The sequence below is a fragment of the Synchiropus splendidus genome, chromosome 3, assembly GCF_027744825.2.
Source record: "Synchiropus splendidus isolate RoL2022-P1 chromosome 3, RoL_Sspl_1.0, whole genome shotgun sequence".
NCBI lineage: Eukaryota > Metazoa > Chordata > Actinopteri > Syngnathiformes > Callionymidae > Synchiropus > Synchiropus splendidus.
In genome coordinates this window covers 23,804,701-23,829,419 of record NC_071336.1, presented here as the reverse complement: position 1 = coordinate 23,829,419, position 24,719 = coordinate 23,804,701, and the positions used below count along the sequence as shown (strand labels likewise).

General features: G+C 43.7%; 1 protein-coding gene across 8 annotated transcripts in view; it reads right to left on the bottom strand.

Annotated features, from left to right (window-relative positions):
* Positions 1–21,890, bottom strand: part of svila (supervillin a) — a 40,388-nt gene extending 18,498 nt beyond the window's left edge. For 3 of the 8 annotated variants that reach the window (XM_053859060.1, XM_053859061.1, XM_053859063.1), the window contains exons 1-11: positions 21,451–21,888; positions 13,442–13,505; positions 11,902–11,993; positions 11,245–11,308; positions 11,034–11,176; positions 10,320–10,968; positions 6,854–7,630; positions 4,968–5,002; positions 3,560–3,624; positions 2,288–2,424; positions 760–1,027 (exon numbers count right to left, since the gene is read on the bottom strand). In XM_053859060.1, the coding sequence (XP_053715035.1) occupies positions 760–1,027; positions 2,288–2,424; positions 3,560–3,624; positions 4,968–5,002; positions 6,854–7,630; positions 10,320–10,968; positions 11,034–11,176; positions 11,245–11,308; positions 11,902–11,993; positions 13,442–13,505; positions 21,451–21,508 (2,352 nt within the window). In that variant the 5' untranslated portion in view covers positions 21,509–21,888. Of the gene's footprint in view, positions 1–759; positions 1,028–2,287; positions 2,425–3,559; positions 3,625–4,967; positions 5,003–5,447; positions 5,604–6,853; positions 7,631–8,284; positions 8,369–10,319; positions 10,969–11,033; positions 11,177–11,244; positions 11,309–11,901; positions 11,994–13,441; positions 13,506–21,450 lie in introns of all 8 variants that reach the window. The other 5 variants (XM_053859066.1, XM_053859058.1, XM_053859059.1 and 2 more) reach the window with 5 other exon arrangements.
* Positions 21,891–24,719: the final 2,829 nt, after the last annotated feature.

Sequence of the window (24,719 nt, the reverse complement as noted above, 5' to 3'; positions counted from 1 at the left end):
TTGCAATCTATCCGTCTCACTCCCACTCACTGAACTTGTGAGTTTCATTTAACTGATACCACTACCATGAATACATACCGATGTTCACTTTTCCTGCTTTCAAAAACTGCTTGAACCGTCGAACCACCAGCAGCAGGATGGTCAATTAAGGGTTAATATAGAGAGCACATGTGAGACACAATTTCCCACGTCAGAATAACAAAAACTACTAAAACCCAACACAGACGAGTCGGACGCCCCTAGATCTTGTCAGAATTGATGAGAGAGCCTTTGACCAAGAGCCAAGCCAAGAGAGGACAACATTAGGTGCTTGATTCAAACATCCACAGACGAGAAGACAAACAAACCTGGCACAAGGGTTGAGCAGCGAACACGAAGCAACAGTTTAGATCCATGGAGAACACAAGCGTTTGGTCGTTCAGAGACCAGACTGGGAGATCTGAGCACTTCAGATCTGCTCACTGACAAGAAGCCTAGCCATGCAACGCTGCTGCTGCTGCCTCACCATGACATCACAACAGAAATGAGCCGTTCATTTCTGGTCAGTGCTGACTCAGCATCTCCAGCAAGCAAATGCAAACCGCTCGTCCGCTTACTTGGAGGTGCTCAACTGGACTGTCAGACAAGTCCAGGTCTTCCCTGCTGTCAATGTCTGAGAGATCCTGAACCAGAGGAAGCCCACTTCAGTTTCATCCTGACGCCACTTCTGTTTTCCACACCTCCAACCACAGGTTTACACAGTGAAACCCTCCAGCCTACCTGCTCCATGTCGCCCAGAGTGATGGGCTGCGTCTGGTAGCGAGCGTTGTTCCTGCGCTGGCGGGACCCTCTGGTGTGGGTGACCCTGGTGGGGGGCTCAGCCAGACGGTTAAACAGCGCCATCTTCTCCGCCAGGCTCAGGGTGCAGAGATCTGGCTCCTCCTGACCCGGGTCTTTGTCTTTCTCCTCCATCCTGCGAGGCTGCTGGGGGACCTTGGTGTCCCTGTGCTGCCGGGCAGCAGAGCTATGCTGAGACGATGCCTGAAGACTGAGAGGAGGAGGAGGAGGAGGGGGAGAAGGTCAGAATGAGAGCAGACTTCTGGGAGAAACATGCATGTGAGCCACGCTCATGCAGGTGAGTCTCAGTCTACAAGTGTGGTTCGCTGCATGCACACATGAGGGCAGTGCAACCGCTTCCCTTGTTACTGTCGTCTTTAATATGGTGAAGCAGTCCAGACATGTTAGTCACACACTATTGGGACGCTGTTCGGGCCGCCACACATGCTGTGTACCTGCTGGTCAGCTGGGAGCTGCTTACTAAGGTGGGACTAGAGTTTCTGGCTACGGCAGTGTGAACAGTCTCGGTCAGGGGGGCGTGGGAGGGGGCGCTACTGTCATGGAGGACAAGAGGGAAGAAGTGAGAACCTTGGACTGGAATCATTGCGATAGAAACAAAGGTTAATCCCGACAACTTCCTGATCCGTTACCGGATTTGTTTCACCACACAGGGAGCCAAAACTCAAAGAACAGTCTCCAACAGGATTAACTAATCTAATCACATTTTATCAGGAACTCTGATTTAACCTTTGCCTCGCACATGTGTCAACTGTTGCAGTGCCTTATGGAGCTGCTACCAACACTCCTTTAACATTGTCTATTGCTAACATTTTAACTTTTTTATGAATTCTCAGGGGTCAGAGAACATGAAAACCCTTTCCACCGATCCTTTCGATCTTGCTGAGTCAGCAGAAAAGATTAAACAAGTTTATCTGTAATCGCTCCAGAGATAAACTGTGCGGCATCTTGATTGACAGAAACACATTATTTACTTTATGTGACCTGTTTATCTGTATGTGGCCCAGATAGTGTGCGACTACTGTTTCTGTTCAGTACAGAACTGGACACTGTGCGAGCGAGTGTCAGGGCAACAGAACATTGATACAACATAACAGAGTGACACAACCACCATCACCTGATATTAAACAGATATTTTTCAAGTGTATAACTGCATACACGCCTCTTATTTTTACACATAACATATCAAAATAAACTTCATTTACAGTTCAATACCGCTAGTTAAAGTCAGCGTAACAAGAGCGAGGAATGACTGTAAAACCACGAATGCAGATGACCGATGAATATTGAAAAATAATACATTTTATTTGAGCTGATTTGAAGAGTTTCCAGCATTGAGACGCCACCGTTTTTAATCAGTGATTGACTGGCAGGTTTGACCAGTGTGGATTCAAGATATTGTCCCATCAAACACAACTTTCATGAAAGCACGTCTCTAAAAGTGGACACTTACGTCGCAGCAATAACCACCTCTTCTGTGGTGACGGGCTGAGTTCTGGAGCGGTCTTGTGCGCGTCTCAGTCGTCTGTCCACAGCAGCATTTCTGGAGCGAGGTTTGGGCGCGCCGCCGTCGATGCTCCTCTCCAGCTCCTGAATGATAAAATAATAAAATCAAACATTCTGTATATCTTTGTTTTCATCAAGAACTGAAGAGAACATGTAAATAGGATTATCCTGTGGCCCATTTGTGCTCAACAGCACATATGGATCCGGATCTGGACGGCGCCACATCTCCGTGCTCTGCGTTCATTTCCTCCTTATTTCTGCACGTTTCCACAAAGCTTACGGCTACAGACCAAACAGAGCAGTGCAACGATATATTAAACAGTCTCACGGACCAGCGCCTCCTACGACGCTGTGTCTGTTTTGCTGTTTCGCGCAGGAGGAACATTATCAATAATCCATGTTTGTTTTGTTTATGTTTGTTTGTTTGTTGTTGTTGACTGCGCTGCTCCCCCTGGTGAATATATTCGTGAACAGCAAAACCAACACAAAATGCATGGACGCATGTGATCAGTGACAGTAACATGATTTGAAACAGAGAGATTCCACCATGTTTTTACTTCGAGTACTTTGGTGCAGCTTAAGAGGTGAAACCAGATTTTTAAATCATTTCTGATAGACGGTTGCCAATGCTGGTTTTTGATGGAGCTTTTATAACACGTTATGCACATTATGAACAAATCACTCTCACTGATATTGCAGCTGCGCGGATCTAGAATCCTTTTTTTTTATTCCTCTGTGTGAGTATTTGCCAATAAAATCTAGAGACCTTTTGTGGGTAGCTCTCTCACGTCGCTTGGCACTCGACTGAACTCCGCCATACTGAGGATGCCAAAATGTAAGTGCACCTGGCGATACATCATCACTTTTATAAAGTCTGAATAAGTCTTTAGATTCTATATCTTTATCCTGCACTTTTTTCATTACTTTATCCAGTGTCACCAGCTCAGAAGGCGATGGAGTTGATGAGTCAAAGGCAGGCTGGAGATCATTAGTGTCGCCTCAATAACAACGCCGCTGAGACGGTTTCAGGGTGGTCACAGCAGCCTGCATGGTAGTTTTGCATTTTCAAGTGTTTGACTTCTACTCCAGCCTCCTCTGACTCATCTACATGTTTATGATGGAGAGCACACAGATACATTCAAGACCGATCAGAAGCAGGTTCCAGCGAGCAGATCGTGTGACAAGCAACAACAATGATGCATGAAAATAGAAACCTCACCCTGAACAGCGAGCGTTTGGCAGCCACACTCAGCTTGGCGCGATCGTCCAGCTTCTCTTCGTCCGCTGCAGAGAGGAAAACACAATGGAGTCCATGCTGACCTTTCAAGTCGCTATTTAGAGCACGAAGTTCTCAATTAAGAACCCAACCCAATCACTTATGGAGATGGAGTCCATTATCAGCCCGGAAGGGAAAATACAGTGATGTTGGATATTGATCTGAAGCAGAGGCCGACTGACGGTTGAAAGAATGTATGGTTTTCACAACATAACTCAGGCTACCTATTTTGAATAACTACTGACTGTCTTCAGTTGTATGGAATCTTGACCATTTGAACACCTCCAACTGTAGTGGCATAGTAAACAGGGGACTGGACACAGTAGATTAATAGCTCAGCAGGGAAGTTTTGAAATTAACAAGTTTGCTGGTTTATGTAACAACTGTTTCATTTCAAAGTCTGTTTTTTTTTAACTTTTTTAAAACATTGTGTTGCAACAAGTCAACACCAACTGCATCTTATTAAGAGCTTTGGTCACACTTTATATTAGGGAACATGTATTACCCAAAATACAGCACTTCTTCATATGTGTATTGGCAGCATAATAGTCAGTACTTAATCATGATAATGTATGGATTACTCTCTCAAGACAAAAGAAAGTGCACACCATAATTACCAAATATTCTCAGGAAATAAACAATTACTTTATTAATAGTTAGCATGTGTCCCCCCAATCTAAAGTGTTGAAGACCTTTCACACATACTTAATAATAGACTCAGATATGTAGAGTCTAGATTTAGGTGTCCAAACATGTCAAGAGTGAGGGAGGGTGTTTGTGGCACCGCAGGGATGCCGCCCTCGGCACACAGTACCAACACACACCAGGGTCTACCACAGTGTTGAAGGTGTGCGGCTTCACTCGTTCTCCAAAGAGGAGGAAAAAAAATCAGCTACAGATGTTGATCGTATTGGAAAAATTAACACAACTCCATCGGCACCTCTTTAGTAAGCCGACATGACGCTACATACTTGTTGGAGAACTCACAGACAAACACAACAGGGTTCCACACCAAGCACCCTCCATTGCAGCCGTTACAAATGTTGGACATATTTAAAATCATTTGCTTAAATTCTAGGCTCAAAAGGCGGAAGATTGAGACAATTTTTTTTTCAATGATTTGTGACATAAATAAAAAATAACTGTAACCACAAGCCATTTCCTACATAAAAAATACATAGAAAACCAGCAAAAATATTTTGGAACAACGATCTCAAATCTTGACTGCAAAGGTCAGATGATAAAATTTACAGAAGAGTGGACTTAAACAAAAAACAGCTTCATTGATTCCCCTTATCCTTTATTACACCTGGAGTTCTACTGAAGTCGCAGAAGAAAGAAAGGCTCTTACCATCATGGGACGCGAAGTCCGAACTCACACAGGACCTTCAAAAAGGAAAACACAAAATGATAACCAGCCAAACTGGGATCACATGAGCGATTGTTATGGAGAGGATGGTGAGCTGTTAGGAGCGGCGTCAATCAGTGAGAGGCGGGTTCCGGAGTATCAAGCAGTGATGGGCGGGAATGAAAAAGCGCTTTAAGCTGCAGATTTAAGCGGTATTACACAAGTTTGTTCAGCTCCGTGTACTCAACAACCAACAAAGACTGATTCAGGTTTGAGTGCGAGGGTCACATGGGACGGCCAGTGCTTGGGTCCAATCAGGTGACCTTTGGCCTGTAAGCTTCACTGTGTGCTAATGTGGTTAGGGAAGTGAGGGAAGACTCAAGGAGGGAGTTTAAGTGGCGCTAACCACACAAAACAGTTAAATCTGTTGAGGAAATGTCCGGCATGCGCGGGGGTCAACATGCTCGGGTCCACAGCGAGTACCTATGGCGTTCAGCAGAAGTGACAGGTTGGGTTTTAAACCTCTCTGAGATCTTTCTACTCTCCCCTGGATCAATATACTGGCGCGGCCTACGAGCCCTCTCTCTTCCCTTTCTCCACGGGGCATCGAAGTCCACCACTAGGGCGTCCTCCATCACACTGAGGGGCCGATCGAGAGCGTCGGGAAAGAGTAGGACACAGTGAAAGACAGTAAGAGAGTGCTAGAAGAAGAGTTGAAAACAGAGGTGACAGACACAGCTGTTCTGAAAATCATGCAAATGCTGGGTGATTTGAGTGAAGCTGTGATCAAACAAACACGGTGCAACAACACAACAGGAAGCTCAGTGGAGTTTAGGTGGTTGAATGATCGGCATCACTCAGCTTGAATGCGTTGAAGCTTCATCCACATGTCTGCAGTTGACATCCACTTAAAACTAAGGTCATGTGTACAGATAAACTCCAGAGTTGCATTTATGATAAAACTATGCCCATAAAAAAGTGGCGCTCAGGATACAGGCAGCTGTGAGTCACAGTGGCTGCTCCCCGACTTCTTTGGTGAGGTAGGGGTATCATCGAGGAGCAAGTCACGCTGGTAAGTAGAGACTACTGTATGCTCACAACCCACCTACTGGCTTTCATACATCGATGGCCTATAGACTGAGAGATTAAATGACATTGGGGGCCACAAAGAAAGACGACTATGAGTGGTGAGAGTTCATTGTGGAACCCCAACATAAGTGATGGGTAGATGAGGTATCAGTGTCAACATTTCCAAGGACACTAGATGGCGCTCTTGGTTTAGACATGATTGGTAGGCTGGTCAAGTCCAAACATTTTACAGCCGACAGTGCCATCTGGTGGCCTCAGAATATCAGGGCACCGTTTCATGAAACCCCATCTACCCATCACTAATTCGAAGGGTGATGTGCCAAACTCAAAGCCCATGGGCCTAATTCAGCCACTGAAATCACATCATGAGTCGAGCGAAGGGTTGGTTCACAAGTCCATTCATAACTACATTAAAGCCCATCAAAAACTCAAAAGTGTAGCTTGGGCTGTTCAGCTTGCACACTAGACTGTGTTTAAGTCACTAAATGAGTCACTAAATGACCATTATCCCAGAAACCAGGATACCAGGATGGTGTCAAGTTCAGGTGTGAGAGACTTGTTTTTGAACACTCAAGGTACCCAAATGGCCCCCAGGTCAAACTTTGGATGTGCTTGCTCTGTGGTCCGATTAAACAAATGAATACACATTAACTTTACTGATCCCAGTTTCTCTGACTGTCTGTGCGAGTGAGGACAAAGCAACTTCAGAGTCAAACTGCAGCAGTGTGGATGCAGCATCAGAGGTTAGTGATGATGGCGTTGCAGCAGGCGGCTGGCCAACATTCATCTCGAACACCTACGGATCAGCTCTGCGACGGGTGGGAGGTGTGCTGGTGCTCTCCAGGTACGAGTGCCTGAGCTGGGCCACAGACACCCGGGGGTCGGCGGGGGCCTCTCCATTAGAGATACTGTCTGGCTCTCTGGGGTCTGGAGGAGCCTGATGGTGGTGGTGGTGGTGGTGGTGGTGTTGATGTCGTCGTGGATCAGCAGAGTCCAGCACAGTCGGGATCAGTGCTGAGCTTTGTGGACAGCAAAGTGGAGCTTTGGGCTGGATATGACAAGCAACCGGGCCCTTTTGGACATATATAGCATTCTCCCGATGAAAGGGTCTGCTCTCAGCATAGGGGAGGGTGTTGTCCACGTGTGATGGGTGATCAGCTGCTTCCTTCCACCTGGATCGACCTCTTTGTCCTCCCATTGGAGGATCATCCACCTCAGCCTCCATCCTCGTCCTCACCTCCTCCTCTCCTCTTCCTCTCCGTGGGTCTTCGGTGCTTCTCTCTCTGCGGCGGATCTCAGAGGGCAGCACTGCCTTCCTACTTCTCAGCAGACCCTCTGTCTTCACTTCCTCCGATTCCTCCAGCTCTTCTTCAGGTTGATGTGGAGCAGACTTGGCTGGAGCAGCAGAGGCCATGGAGAGATAGAGCCCGCTCTGTTCTCCCGAGGGTCCAGACCAGCCGTGCTGGGCTGACGGATGGTGTGTGGAGGTGTGATGTTTTCTGTGGTGAGGCGGCACCTCCAGCTCGGGACTTTTGTGGCGACCGCCCTCTCGTGCTAGCCTCTCCCTAACTTTGATTCTTCAAGGAGACAAGGAGCAGGTTTAAATCACAATGGAGATGAAAATATACAATTCAATTTGGAATTCTGGCTCGGCACGAGGAAGCAAACACAGCAATCGCAACTATTTAGGGAGAGAAGCTGATTGACAGTGGGTAGAGGCAGGTTTCGGACGCGAATGTGGTCAGATATTTCAACGTATTAACAACGTTAATACATATTCTTGTAATATGCCTTTGAGCCACTCGGGGGTGCTGTTCTGCTTGTGATGATGAATGACATTTGAGGACCATACAAATGTGTACTGTACATTTCATGAAAAAAGTTAGACAAATTCACATAGAATCACCCACTATACTGTAGGGAATCACTGACAAAATTTCCATTCAGTCACCACTAAATGGCTTATAAAATGTAAACTTCTTTCACACAGCCCATGTTCTGAGACTGAAGGTCACAAAAATGAAAAACAGACCCCAGAAAATCCAGAGAAACAGTATTGTGTTTCAGCACTTAAGCGCCGTGTAGTAATAATGCACGACAGGAAGTCTCCACACAGCAAAAGAGTATCAGTTAAAGTTCAGGGTGATGAAGATGGAGTCGGTTAAAGTGAGCCAGGATGGGAAATGAGGGGTGATTTTGGAGGGGGGAACACACCACCAGCTTGTGTGTACCTTGACGGCCAGTTGATAAGAGACTGTGTGTCACCGTCCGCATCGGTCTCCAGGAACCAATCGGAGCACAGTTTGCCCCTTGCGCTGTACCAACGAAGACCCGGTGAGGAGAGTTATTGGGTCAAAGTTCAGAAGAGTTCTGTCTGCGAGGACACTTAGTTTTGGAAGGTGTCTAAAGAGTTCATTTTGGACTTGGATTATGTGTTTCATTGGTCTCCTCCTTAAGACATTGTTGGGGGTCAGGGAAGTAAACAGTAAACTCAAAGGAACAGAGTTCTTCCCGGTAACACTAAACCTGACCACACCAGCAGAGTAAGTATAGCTCAGCCTAGTTTTGAAACATCAGTGGGGGCATTGACAGGAATAGAGCCAGACAGTAAAACTGTCAAATGGATGCAGCAATAAATTAGTGTCAAATCTGCAGTTTTCAATTAAAAAGGTTTGTAAAAAAAATGCTTCTGTCAATCCACTAGCAATAGTGGCCTTTTTCGGGAAATATATATATATATATATATAGAAAAATATATATTCTAAGCACATTTTTGGTCGAATCATCAGCGGAAAATACATCTGCACAAAGGTTCTCGTCCACACAGGAGCTGTGTCCTGCCTGTTCTGCCGGTCTCTAACCACTCTGCCACACTGGCTGTGATTGGTCCACATCTACAGAACCAGTTGAGATGCTCCAACATTGAAACATCCTTTTAGCAAGCCAAAATTAGACGCCCTACTTATGGGCACAATGCCCAATTTTACAGAGGATGTGGTGCACTATGAGCATTTAAAAGCAACAGATTTATGGGCAACATTGTCCGTCCTCAAGATGCGCCAAGTTCAAACATGTGAGCGCTGCATGACGATGGCCACAGCTCAGACATGTCACCTCACCTCAGAATGCAAGAAACAACCTTCCACAGAGTCATGGGGTCCCCCTCCGCTCCCCAACAATACACATAGCACCAACCCTCACCACATGGCTGCGCCACACAGCGTGTAAAAATTTCAAAAAAGCAGACATCTACAAAAAATGTCTACATGACTCCTGCTTTTGACAGCTTAAACAGGCTCAACAAACTCAGTTTTAGTTTTTGGGAATTGTTTTTTTCTGTTTTGACATTTGAGAATCGTGTTTTTAATAATTCTTATCTCATATTTCACTGCCAAATACAGTGTTTATTGTACGTTAATAACTAATATTTACATAAAGTTCTGTGGAAATAATCTTAAATTTAATGAGGTGAAAATAAAAACAGTTGAAAGTGTCCGTCTGTCTGTCTGTCTGACAATACACTGCATATATTGCTACTTTCTGCACCAGTTAAAACTTATTTTAGAAAGTCTTTTCTCACTTGCTGCAGCATGGTTTTCAGTGGGACTGACGTGAAACAACTAGCCTTATATCAAAACTAAATCAACACTTCCAACACTTCCTAACTTGATATTCTCCAGTTCACACTGGAACCCACGTTGTGAACTTTTGTCACACTGTTATCTCTTGCTCTCTCTGTGAACTCATCCCTGCAGCTCAGTGTTAACTGGTTCTTTTAAAGGCATTATGCATGTGCGCAGCCAATATCATTGGAAATGATATCATTGTTTTTTTTAATTGCTCAGATTATTGTACCGAAGAAGCCCTTGTCACATGAAACATGCAGAGTTAGGACTGTGTTTGGGGGTCCTACTGAAGAATAATAAAGTTGCGTGAGCACAACTCTCCGGCGCTTTGTTTTCAGGTCACGTTTGAATCTTTCGGAAAGCATAATCCTTTGTGGAGTTACGGTAGTTTGAAATGCATAAATATACAAACATTTTAAAGTGTAATCTGGAATTGCATGCCCTCAAAGCAAATGTCTGTATAAAAATATATTTTAAAATGCCTCCTGTACTAACAAGTCAAGCTACTGACAGAACATTTCAAATATAGTCTCAAACGTGGCTCATGTTTCCTTAACCAGAGTGAAAGCTGTCAACAAGACCCCTGAGATCTTCCAAACTTACATACACAGATCTACTTTGAGTTTGAAAAGTCACTCACCCTTGCCTGCTGAGGATGTTGTGGGCCTGCTGCTCGATGAAAAGGTCTCCTGGAGAGACTCCATGTTTGGGTGAAGACAAGGAAGAACTCCTGCTCATTTTGGGGGAGCTGGGTGGCACCCCCGACACTGGCTGCCGGCTGTAGCCGGTGGATGATGATGTCACATCCATATATGAGGAGGAAGAGGGCGACTCGGGAACGGCGGCTCTGCGTTGGTTCTCCAGGTTCATCAGTCTCTCCCTCTCAGTGAAGGAGTCCGCTCTCATCCGAGTCTTTTCAAACACTGGGTCGCTGTGCTGCGACAAGCCGCGTGCTGCTCGTGGGCTGGTGACAGAGGGCTGGGTGACCTCCTCCCTCCGGTTACGCCTCTCCACACCTTCCGACTCTTTCCGGACGCGGCTGTATTGCGAGGGATAATCCAGGTCTGGCTCCTGATCTAAGGAGATGCCGTAGCGCTCGGCGAGTTGTCGGCGCCGCTCCGCCTTGTAGCGAGCTATGCGTGCGGCTTTAGACTCCATATCTGGTGCGCCTGAGCGTGAACTGGAGACAGGTTCTGTGTGAGATGAGGCCTTGTACTGAGTCCTGGACTCTTCCGGGAGAGCCACTTTCATGTCTGAGTCACCATCCATGTCGAACCGCTGGACCGTCACTGCAAGACAGATCAAAAAATTAGAACAAATACAAGCGACAGAACGGGCCGCAGTATCCTCCCACCACTGTAAGGCTCACAGGCGTCCGAGGCCCTGGTGTAGCGCGGCGTGTCCTCCTCCAGAAGTCTGTTGGAGACCAGGCTTGGAATCAAGGTCGGATGGACATCGCCCTCTATGCCCTCCAGCCGCCGGGCAATACGCTCCTTTCTGCACACGTTTGTTGTTGAGGTCATGGAGCCAATAAAGGGTTTGCGATATCACTTCCACTGACTCACCTGTTCATATCGCAGTCACTGACGCTTGTGGTGATGCCTTCAAATCGCTTCCTCAGTTCAGAGACTGCAGGGGGAAAAACATGAACCACAAATCATATTTTAATTTTAAAAAAATAGTTCAAAACAAAATAAACAATTTTACATGATACATTTTCAAAACTGATCCAAGCGACTGACTTTACCCGAAAAAACAATGTGTTCACATCATTTTGCAACCTGGAAGAACCTGGGACCATTTGTGTGGTATATTCAATGAACCTGTAAATTCTGTCACTAATTTGAGAACCTCCACAAATACAAGAGTTGCAACAAAAGTATTCAACTTGAACGCCTTATTTAACAGGGTCAACACTGGAGCTAATTCCCTGTAGCTACCCCACTACAACAAACAATTTGATGATTCTGTTACACCTCATACAAAAGTCAGTTGTCGTAAACAGCACATCATAACTTGTACTTGCTGAGAATTGGCTCCGGGTGTACACCCAAGTGAAGACGGGTGGTCCAAATGTCCTCTTCATGAAATATTTGAATTCAATTCAGCCTCCGGGATACAGTTTTAACCTCAGAATCTGCCTGAGAGGAGTCTGACTCTGGCTGCTTCATTTCATTTCAAGACTGACAGAGTTAGGGTCCTCGGTCCCGGTCCAACGTTACCTTTTGGGAGGTGGGCCAACAGGCGGACATCAATATCCTTGGTGGTTTTGGCGAGGTCTTCCTTTTCGTCAAAGGAGAATTCCTTGTGGAAGCTGTGGGGCGCAGGGAAAACACCGACAGTCAGTGGGCTGGACTGTGGGAAAGCTCAGTGTTTATGGACTGACAATGAAAGCAATTGGAAAAAGAACTGTGGATCAAGAAATAGTGAAAATAAAAATAACACTGCAGCTCCGGGCCTCTCCGAAGAGTTGTGAATAATTGTGTACCGAAGCCTCCAATCGATCATTTAAACGGCACATTGGTTCTGTAACTCGCCTTTCATCCAAAAAACATTTACACAGAAACAATCCACTTTGCTGCTCCCTGGTCTCATACCACGGCGGTTTGGGGATTAGATTCAAAACCACGTTTCAATAAAAGACTTGGAAGCCGAGTCCTGACGGGAGTAAACAATGGACAATGAGGTAAACATCATTTGGGGAGTTTGTTGATTCCAGCACAGACATGCTAATGAAAAAACACTGTATATCCGACTCCAGCTTGGAAGGTCTTTTTTTTTTACGCCAGATTTATTTAGTTACGCTGGAATTTGAATCTTTGGTATATGGCCTCCTTCACTTTAACATAACCTGGACATCCTTCACTGCCATCTTCTTCATGCCTGGCTCTTTTATATTCATCAATGGTTGTCATCCTCTTCTCCTCCTGGTGTCTCCATCGCCAACATTCTCAGACCCACACTCCAAACCATCTCACTAAACTTAGGTTCTCCTCACTTGTTTTCATTCCACCGTTCATGCCTCTTCTTTTTTTCTCTGTGGCTTTTTCCCTTTCTCTTTATTTCATGTTTGAATTACTCAGTAATATACAGTTAATTTTCATTCATGGTTCACCATTTTTACAACACAATTAAGTGATTTCTTTGCAGACGAAACATGATTTAAAAAAATAACAGTTAGAAAACATGTCATAGATTTAACAATGTGTGTTAAATGAAGTTCCTATAAGTCAGAAGAAAAATGAAGACAGGGCAATGAGTTTGTGTACAAAATAAATATACTGGACAAGTTTTAGTCTGTTTATTTGTATTTATTTCCAAACAATGTGCTATTTTTTAAACAAATCTCATTGCATTCATGTAACTGTTTATTAAGCGTCACACTCCACAACAACAGCAGGTTTTGTCAAACTTTTATCGGATTATTTGAGATTATTATTACGGTAATGAGTGGTTTGATATGAGTTTTATAAATAATGCTCTTTCTGGTGATCTTAAATACTGATGAACGTATTTAGATTGTGAGTGTTGGCATACAATGTCTGCTGATATTGTGGTTCACAACCAAAAACTTGTTGAGTCAGCATATTCATGCAACAAAAGTATTACAGGTTCAAAGCCATCATAAACCAGCCATCCTTGCGTGAAACCTTTTTGACTTTATAGCTTGTTCAAAGAGTCAAGTAAAGCAGAAAACAGACTTTGAAAGTTAAGCACCAGGTGATTATGGCTAAAGACGAACACACCATGGGTGGCACTCACCTAAAAGCTCTCCTCTGTAGCAACCTGCGATGGCTGACTTTCACGGCTGGGCCACTTCCGAGTCCTGAGGGGAGAAACACTCATTCATAAGAGCATCACAGACAGCACCAGCTGTTAATGAGTGGAGCCACTTCGCTGCTCAGAATCAGGGCCAGTCTTTGTTATATATATGGCACCAATAGATGAGTAATGTGAGCAGACACATTCATCTTTACATCCTGCCACAGTCACAGACAGACTCCACCTAAAGTGGCAGTGTAGGCATGAGGTCATGTTTCCTGAGCGTTTGATGCATCAGAGAAGACGTGTGTGCCAGAGACCAAGTGTCCTTTCACACAGTAGTGCTGTTGGAGCGACGCCAAGACGGACCTCGTCCCTGAATACAGATAGAGGACGGCATGAGGAGACAAATACCACACTGTCCTACTAGAACCTCTCAGTCAGTCAGTCATGCTGAGAAGGTGATAACATTTCATTGTTAAAGAAATATTTGACATTAAATGATCAGATTAAATCTGTTCATATTATCTTCAACAACTGAGTGAAAGTGCTGCCTAGAACAATATTTTACTGAGGATTCTTGAGATCATATCTCACCCATGAGCGCACTCATTTACCCTCCATCCTGGATGTCTCGATTTCATCACATTGAATCACATGGTGCACCCTCAATTGGTGACAGTTTGTGTGCGATTAATATGTTATTTGCGTCAATGATTTATTATTGTTTGTGATTAATTAATCATTCATTTCATTCATTCATTTGTGCCACCCCTAATTTTCAGATTTATTTGTCCAGCATCATTTTCAGTGTCACTGTGAGTGTTTAAAAGAACAAAATACACATCCTGATTTTCATCTAACATGGCAAGGAGACTAAAATGAAGGATTAACTCAAATTAAGAATTAACTCATGAATCTGAAAAATAAACGATTTAGATAGCTATAATAGCAGTAGATTTTCCCAGTGCAATGAGCAGGCAATTTTGTTGCGCAGCCAGCTGGTTTTCCCAACTTTTGCTGAGAGTTTCAGCAAAGTTTTGAGCGAGACACATTCATTTTTTTAGCCACCACCAAGTGAATAGGCACAGCAGGGGTGATATAGCAGTCGTTGTACAGCACTATTGTGTGTAAGAGCCGATCAATCTTGGTCCCAACCCTCACCTGTGGTCATGAGCTGTGGGTCATTACTGAACAAATGAGATCCCAAATACAGGTGGCGCTGAAATAAATGGGCGGTGGGCCTCTCCCTTAGAGATGAGGTGAGAAGTTCTGTCACTCAGGAGAGACTCAGAGTAGAGCCACTGTTTCTCAGATGAGGTTGTTTGGATATCTCATGAGGATGCCCGCTGGACACCTCCCTTTGGAGCTCTTTCTAGTACAGTCAGCTGGGAGGAGACCGAGGGGTCGACCCAGGAGCAGACGGGGGGGATTATATCTCTTCACTGGCCTAGGAGCGTCTCAGGATCCACCCAGTTGGAGCTGGTGGATGTTGCTCAGGAGAAGGCTGCTGCCCACGCGACCCGGCAACAGATAAGCGGATGGATCACATCATAGGGTGGACCTTCAAGGGTAGACTGAGGTAGACTAAAACATTTTTGTATTTTTCTAATCAATATTGTGCCACTTTCGGTTATAATTTTACTTTCCTACATCCCTGTAACTTATTTTAAATCATACTTTACCCACTGAATCCACTTAAATGTTGTTTTCTCTGAACTGTCTTTAAACAAATAACATTCACACTCCACAACAACATGTTTTGGGCCTAACAATTGTTAAGCAATTGCAAAGAACATTGTATAGTCCACAAAACATGTTTGAAATTTGCAGATACAAAACCATTGTAGGAGCTAGCGACGTCGGCGGAGACAGGATGCTCAATAAAAGGGTGTCTATGATTAGCAGTGTAAACATGTGCCTCTGGCGAGTTAGCATCTACCATAGCCATCATAACACGCCATTGTGGAGGAACCATCTCTTACAGATTGCTCACTTGTTGACTACAGGCCTGAAACGTGTGGTTTTGGCGGCGGTTTCCGTGCAGCTTTAAATATAAACATGTGGTCTCACTTCTACGTCTCGGAGTTCACCTCAGGGCCGAGTGACGACGACGCTCCCCGGCCACCCCACCCCAACCTCTCCTCTGAGATCACCCCTCCTCCTTCCACATGACTTTATCTGTTAGTGCTTGTTGCTGATGTTTGGGTGAGACCTTTGAAGGGCTGCTCTTCAGATGCTTATTTGGAGAGGGTGGTGAGCCTGGACGAGGAGTGATGGCGTATTGTTTCAGCTGCTCGTGATACGGCTCTGGAAAACAATGTTGTGCAATTGGACGGGATGTCTTCTGTCATCCGAACTGATTCAACTTTAATGTGGTGATTTGACTCTGACTCATGCACTCCTCCACCAATATGACTCCCTCACATTGACTTGTAATAATTCCTGGAACTTGGCGGCAGGGGGATACAGCGCACACATTATCCTGACAAATCATGTCTATTAAAGTTATTTGCTGTAAAATCAAAACGTTTTTAACAATCCTTTTGCCTGGTTTTGCACGAGTACCCTCTGGCACATGGGAACAGGCCACTGTTAGTGCATGTGTTGTGGTATATTTCCAAAAAAACTGGCTGTAATCCTAAGGAAATAGTGCAATAGATTACCTTTTACCGTGTCTTGGACCACTACCCAACAAGACACTTTCCACATGCATTTTCTCTTTTTTCTCCTTCACAAAACCACACACAGACAAGTGATGAAAGAAAAAAAAACAACCAAAGCTTAGTGAAGTATTTTGTAGTCTTTAGGAATCAATTCCCACAGGAACAGAGTACGTGAAGTCAGGATGAGGATCGGTTCAGGGGTGGTTCAGGTTGGCTGCCAGATCAGTGTGGCATTTAAACTGAAACTTCAAAAGAACTTTGTTGTTCAAACAAAGAGCTGAGCCAAAAGGCACTGGTGAATGTACCAAACTACCCTCACCTGTGGTGAGAGCCTCGAGTTCTAGTCGAAAAAAAAAAAAAAATCACAGACACAAATGGTTGGCATGGACAGGGTTTCCCCTCCATGTAAGCGGCTTAAATGAGAACCAAACCGATGAGAATCAAACGTGTTTAAACAAAACAAATGGATCATACATAACACAATATGACTGACTTTGGATGGTCGTGGACCAACTGCCCTTCTCTTAAGCACTTCGGATCTGCTAATATGAAGCTGTAGCTCATGGTTCCCCACAGCACTAGAACATTGAGACACATGGTTACCTTCTCTAAAACTGCTCCATGAATCATAAAACATTACTACAGAGCACAACTCAACACTAACCCGACAGGAAGCTCTAAACATGCCGCAGCACTCCGTGCCTTGTTCATATCTTGTCACATCTATGAACAAATCCCTCAACTTTCATTGTGTTGTGAGTCATTTGGACCCAACTGCTCGTTGACATCACACACAAGAGTGAGCTGCATGTATTCAGTTCATCCTGAAAACATTGGCCTTCACCTAGAACAGTCGTAGCAAAGAGAAGCGGAGTTGTTTCCAATCACTTGCTTAAAAGCAGTGCCATCTGGTCTGACTGAGCCGCCCCGCTGAAGCGAGGAATAGTCGGTAAACACAGAGCAAAAAGTGAAGGAAGGAACACGCGCTCATTGGAATAATCACACGATCATGTTGTTTTTGACTTGGAAAGACAAAATCGTGCCTCTGTAATTGTTATCGTTCGGCCGAGGGAGGAGGAAACTCAAGCAAGAAGCAAAGTAAGGTGTCCTGTCCTGACTTCTTTACTCATAACTTATGGGTAAATTTGTTCACATCACTCTTCAGGAATGGGTCGACATACAAAATATCAGATTGCAACAGACAGTTTTTCAAGTGTCAAACAGAACCAGATGCCAAAGTAATCGTTTGCTTTGCTGAGCGGTAAATTATTTGTCCCCCGTGAGCAGCTGTCTCACATCATCTTGGGTTTTTATCTCGTGCTGAGAGTGCGTGTCACCTGACGTAACACCTCCGCAACACCTCCGCCACAATACATTCCAGACACAAACTTCAGAGCCGTCTCAGAATGAGAGGCTGATGGTAACACACAGAAACATAACAGCCAGTCACCAACGTGGAATCCAGCAGAAGCTGACACACACTGAGATGTCGGGGTCACGAGGTCAGCGGCTCATTTACTAAATTTCTCTCCGATTCTAGAGGCGGCACATCCACCTGAGTGCATCAGGAGTCCAGCCGGCTTTTTGGGAAGCAAAACCACATCCACTCTGGAACAGGAACTCACTCGAAACTCTGTATTTTCAGAGCTTATGTCATTTGGTTGCCAAACCCTCCTTATTGTCCACAGATGCTTTGATGAACAAGAACTTTAAATAGATCTTCAGAAGTGCTGAGAGCAGTGTCAAGAGGCAGATTAACATCCAAAGTACTGAGGAATTATAGACTTTTTTGGAAAGCAACTGCATCTTTAAAAGACATTGTAGATGTTCAGAAGTTTTAGATCCAAACTAGACATCTTTATGTTCTTTAGTCCTTTACTTAAACTCTTTCTTGACTCTTAATGATAGTTAAATGAGACGACGCCAGTATTTGTCCAGCTTGGTCTTAGCACACAGAAGATGCAGACTTCATCTCACTTTCATTTGTTAGCTCTTCTTCATCACAAACATTTTGTCGGCGTCACAATCTTCACAACGAGTTTGTACATATGTAAACACCCACAGATTGAGACGTTAAAATTGGAGTCTACTTTCTCTAGGTCTGACAGAGAAGAAAAATAATTTCAACTGTTAACTGTCAAAATAGCTCCACTTTTCCTGCTCAACTCTAACACTTGTTGTGTTAAACATGATAAATATCATTGAGTTCCTCTTGTTTTTAACTCAAGATGAACTCACTGGTTGTGTAAATTAAAAAAAATAAACTAATAAAATCTTCAATGTTGAACACTCAACAATGTTTTCCATTTTCATTTTGTTTAAGTGTCACCCACACAATCTTATACAGTCGGGGGCCCTTACATTGTAGTCATTCATTATATTTTGCTCAGCACCTCAATATGGTCGCGGGGTGCATCACAGGGATAATAAAATTAAAAGCACATTTTCTCCAGTAAAAAAGAAAAAACTCAACCTTAACAATATACCACATCAACTGCTTTCAAGCTCAACTTTGCATACCTTGTAACGGGTAGGAGGATAAGAATATATCGATACACTCAAAATTTACTTGTTTGCATGATAACATATCAATATTTAATAAATAAACTGGGTACAGTAGGCAGCTGCATTTGTGACAAAACAAACAATACTGCAGTTGTTGCTTAAGTAGTTGATTAAGGCACCTGTAGATTCCTCTGTTGAACTGTGGAATTGACAATAAGCATTAATAATCTTATTTAGCAATAAAGTAATTTTCTTGCACATAATATCATCATAACATTTTCTGCATTACAAGGTATTTTTCCACTTGAAATAATGGCTGTTCTCAACCTATGTGAGATGAGAATTCTATTCAATTCAAATACTCTTAAGGAATACAAAAAAACACAAAATACACAACTACAAAATGTTTTTTTTTTTAAATTAAAAACAATGAGTATTTTGCTAACATCCATCCAATCCAGTTTGACAGGCTAAATGTTTCTATTTTTTATGACTATCTTGGAAAATTGTACAACACAAAGGCTGCCTGTAAATTAAATCTTGTAGCACAAGATCACGCCCTTATTAACTATATATAGTATAATGGCTGACTCCAGAGTAAATATAAGGTCAACTCTATCAATCATGTCGAATTGTGCAAGAAGCTCCCTGCATCACTGGCGTTGTACACTTAAAGAGTCCAGCAACTCCTCCACACACATGGTCTCTGAAGTGTGGAGCTATGTGCAGCTAAACATGTGTCCTCGCTGGGATACGGGATTAGCGTTGATGCTCAGGATTACGGTGCGCCCAAAAGGAAACGTGTCATGCTCAAACCGTCTGCATTACATCACACGAAGAGCATGCTTGGAAAACTCGCCCTGCACCCCGGGAGTCAGACCTAAAGCCTCACCGAGAGCTTCTTAAGAAGGTAAAGCTAAACAGATGGGCAGTCAGACATTCGGCGAGGCCAAGACTGCAAACAGTGGAATTAGCAACATACGTGGCAATAAGCCACGGAAGACTTAACGCTCATCACAATGAGTTACCTGGCAGCTCGCTTGCAAATACAATTAAGTCGGGGCAAAGGACAATGCGCTGGTTATGAGTCTGGACCGAAAGTGTCGGGAACTTGCCGGAGCTGACGGCCACCTGTTGTGCTTTCCCAGTCCCTCAAGAACGGAGAGGCTGGACTCAACACTCTGTTGTCGCTCGGGAAATATTACAGAGCAGTGTGGGAATGAGAAGCACACGTGGACCCGAGAGCTGTCAGTGGCGCCAAATAGTCATCTGTCGCGGGGAAATCTCACAAGTGCGCGGAACACTGCGCCACTTTTCTTTCAGGGAGTTCACTTGTGAAAGGATTGTGCCTTTGACGGACGCGGAGGATGGATTTCTGTTAAGTATGTCCAAAGAGCTAAAGGCCGTAGTCTATTATGTGACTCACCTGGAGTCTCGTGAAACGTGAAAGAGGCAGCGGCAACCTTCTGAATGTCCTCCTAATCACATGCTTTTGTACTTTATTTTTTTTAATTTCAATTATACTCTTCTGAGTCAACTCTTATTACAACGTCTCTTCATAATAATGCGCCTCATTTTAAAGAATAATTGGCTACACATACTATATTGCAATGTATGGAGCAAATATGAATGCAAAAACTCACTACATACAGTATATATGTTCATGTTCGTGACACACTGTCACTTCTTTTAGCTGATGTGAATCACCAGTGTTTGTCAGTATTAGATTTCTGAAAACACTTTGTCCACATTTTCCTGGATATAAGTTGCGCTTAAAACAATCATTGTGTTTTAAATTACTGTAGTTATTAATCCTCAGTAGCAAAGTTCAGAGAGATTCAAGTATTTTATTGAACATCCAAGCCAACAACAACCAAGTTAAGTTGTGTTGGCCAAATTAATTTGTGGGTGAAATGTGGTGCAAATAACACCATGAGATTTGCTGGGTTATTTTTCATTAAATTTAGAGTAATCCTTTCAAAGTAAAATAAATATAAAATGAAATAAATGACTAATTGATAAAACTTCTAATTGAAAAAAAATCTTTGCTAAAGCTAAAAAAATAAAAATACAGGAAAAAAAATCCACCACATACAAGGCAGTCTGTACAAAAAAATCTGTTTTTAACAGTTATTTAAAAGAAGACTCAGACTCAACCAGTCTTATTTCAGTAACACTTTTGATTTTGGAACACATTAGACAGTTTTAAAAAAGTAAGTATTTGTAAATACTCTGTAATTATGGTGTTGTTTTGAGCGAACTTTCGCAGACCAAAATTCTGACTGCCTCCATCCGACTTTCCTCAAGGTGCTCCTATTTAAGTGTACATGTCTTTTTTAAAAGGCTGCCATCTTTGTTACGTTGCAGTGGGGGCGGTATCATGGACAGAAGTATGATATGAGGAGCCTCAAATTATATTGTACTTTTTTTAAAAATAGTTAAATTAACCTAGATTTCTCATTCTGACTGCGGAGTTCAAATAAAATAATACAGATCATGTGAGAGTGTTTCTAGAGTAATGAAGTCAGCATCTATAAAGCGTGTTATAGTGCAGATGTTAAATATTAACATGACAACCTTTGTTCACTTATAATGCACTGGCACCTTCGCAGCTAAGATAATATTCACATCCGAATTTTTGAATCTGGTTTCAAAGCATGAGGAGCAGCTTCAAGTCCACACTTGATGACCCTTATCTCAGCCTCCCTCTGTCCTTGTGGGACACAGCTGCTGACAGTGAGAGAGGCTCACACAGAAGTTGGTCGCCTGCCAACTTTCACAGAGGTACAATCACACCTCCACACCTGGCTGAACTTTGACCCTCTCGTTTTGGCTTACCTTGGCTCCCAAGGTTGACATGGCTGAGGTAGTTTAAGATCCACGGATTCTGATGCATTTTGGCCCCAAAAAAAGTGGAGGTAGCGGAAGAATGCGGTGCGAGAAGCTGCTGCGTAAGACGTGATGCAGCTAGAAAAGCGGTTTGTCAGAGCTTTGGGACGGAGAGGGAGCGAGAGAGTCAGGTAGCAGAGGAGGGGGGGAGGAGAGAGAGAGCAGGAGAGCTGCAGTGCTGCTGGCCGGCAGACAGTCCAAAGACCAAACATGCGGCAGAGTTGCTTCCGTCATCGGCTCCTTCTCTGTGGTCCACCTCTGTGACCACGAAGCACTAACCGGTGCCCACTACGACAGGATCCTGCGGCGGTCCAAGCTGCTCGCACAGGATAAGCTCATTAACTGAGGCATGCAAAGTAGGTCCCATCCCTCACACGCTGGAGCAAAGTGTCCCGCATGAGAAAGACACCGAGAACCAGAGAGAGAGGGTTGTGTGCTTTTCCCTGGATCACACACACACAGCCGTGCGACGCCAAGAATCAAGAGAGGAAAAAGTGGAGCGTCAAGTGGGAGGGGGCAGGAAAAGGTGCGTGATAGCAGTCCAACTGGAAGTGGAGACAGCTGAAATGAGGAATTCCAGTCATCCCTCAGCAGGGATAAAATAAAAGGAGGGACGGAAGGGGAGGCCAATAGGAAGATTTAATGGAAATCAGAAATTCTTGATGAGGAAAACAGTTGATAAGATGAAGCTTCAACAGTGCTTGATCAAGTCCATCGTGATCTAGAAATGCTGGACTTGCTAACAAGCGCCGGGAGCGGAAGAATAATGGGTTTATAATGTGCCAGTCCCTCAAGACTGTGTTTTAAACTCATCAGCTCGGTGCACTGCACAGTCCTCTTAACTCAGAGCTTCAGCTCAGTCACTCTGCATCAGCTTGTAAAGACAGTGGTGCCAACAAAACTATGGTGCTCAAACACACAACAGAGATCCGACTGAGAGCTTTGCCTTTTGGCTCCCCTTTGAGCACAGCACAACGGGCAGAGTTGGAGACTTGATGCTCCTTCCCTCACTCACGAACAAGACTCCTGAGAAGTTGAAACTCATGTTGCCCCTATTACACTAAGCCTTGAAGTTGAAAGAGAAAGTCAGAACTTCATGGAGCACCATGTCATATGGCAAAATGGAGATGAGATCCACAGGGTCTCCAAACCCAAGACTCTAACTGGTACGTACTGGAACTAAAGCCCATTAAAAGGACCTGCATCCCACATTCAGAACATGGTTGGATTTCATCTTCAAGTCAATGAAAGACACGTTAACCAGTTCATCCCATGGAGGGTGATGAGCGAGTCCAACGACCAAGATGGCCGTCTCTCTTGTCCTATGAAGGATCAAGGCATTTTTCACCTTCTTCAGGCCCATTTATGTTCCCCTTACAAACAAAAATGCACCCGTCTTCCATGCGTTCTTTATGTTGGTATTGCAGTTCACCATTATATCCACCGGGGGGAGCAGCCCAGAGTCAAAAGTTTATAGCAACAAGAAACTCCAAAACAAGCATGGAAGCTGTGGAAGAAGCATAGATGAGATACCGCTCGCACAAAAGAAGAAACGGAGACAGCATTGTGGGATGCTGTGGTTAGTGAGGCCGTTAAATATATCGCAACTGTTTTGCGATTGTTATGTCTTCTTTATGTCTCATTAGAGCTACATATCGGGCAGTAACAGCAACATCCTTGGTAATGTTGAGCATAAATGGGCCTTTAATCCCATTCATGGCTGCCTCAGCAAGTCAACCTCTGCCACCTTCACCTGTCCAACCCTGTCCTCGCCATTAGGGGCATTAAAAAAATTCAGTGGGACAGAAGCGCATTAAAATTCAAACACAAAGAATAACATGTCAGCTCTAACTCATATAAGATGTGACCTGACCGCTCGTCTGTGCCCGTTATCAACGGTGAAGGTCACAGGACCAGCAGGGCTGCGTTATCTTCCCGCTCCACACACACACACACACACACACACCAGCTTGTCACCACCGAACACGCTGCCGCAACATAAAACAGACCCCGCTAACGGAAATCCACTGACAACAGGAGTGATTAGCTTGGATGCATGAACCTCGGCAGACCTTCTATCCCAAAAACTAAAGCCGGTTCTGCTCCGTAAAAACACAAAAGAGGAGCTGGGTCCAACACACAATCACAAGGCTGCCAGATGATTTAAAGGGTGTCATGTTTGGGAGTCTTCTCATGTGAACTGTAGCTTTCACACAAGCACAAGAGCTTTTATAGCTGCAGAGAGTCATATAAGAGAGGAAATTCTGCCCCACTTTGTAAATCAGACCTAGGCAAAGGGTGGACCAGGGGCCACGCGTGGCCCTCTGCCTGTATTTATCCGGACCTCATGAGTTCACGGTCATTAATATTATATCATGAATTGAATCAATATTCGTTTACAACAATGTAAAACTATTTCCACTGATCTGTCCGTATTTCTAATTTAATTTACTACGACAATTTCATTAAATCATACATTTTGCATTTTTAAGTATCTGTAGTATACACTTATATTTATGTATTTATGAATAAACCACTTATCATTTCTAGTCTTTCTAGTCACATGCTATATATATATATAATACATTGTCCCCAGAAATGTATTTGGTTTTCAGTCATATTAAATGATTAATTATCATATTATTGATTTACTATTGTTATATGACTGGTTCATATAACATATCTAATTTAATTTAATTTATTGATTATTTTTTAGAATATTTTAACATTAAATTTACATGATTTTAGAAAATGTCATTATAGCCTTTTATTTTAATATTATTGAATCAGCATAATGAACCATTTTTGAGGGGTCAATATACAACATGAAATATAATTGTAGTAAAGCCCCCAATGAAACAACATCATTGTGTAATAACACTTCAGCCATCAAGAAAGTGAAATTCTATGATGAAAATCTGACAGCAGGAGAGATTCAGAACGTCATTTTGAGCCGCGGCGGAGAGAGAAATATTGCAAGAAATTATGAATATTAATTAAAGAGCATCAGCTTTTTATAACAGCCAGTGCCTTGATCCGTCCAAGAGGGGCAGAATGAAAGAGTTCCACAATCTGCCTGCAGCCTTTTAATCTTAGACTGAAATGGGTCACACAGCTGTCACTCCACATTGGCCATGTTGGAGACAGCGATGAAGAAGTTAAGAGATATATTGTCGAAAACAGGATCAACTACTGTGAAGGTTCTGATTTTTTTTAAA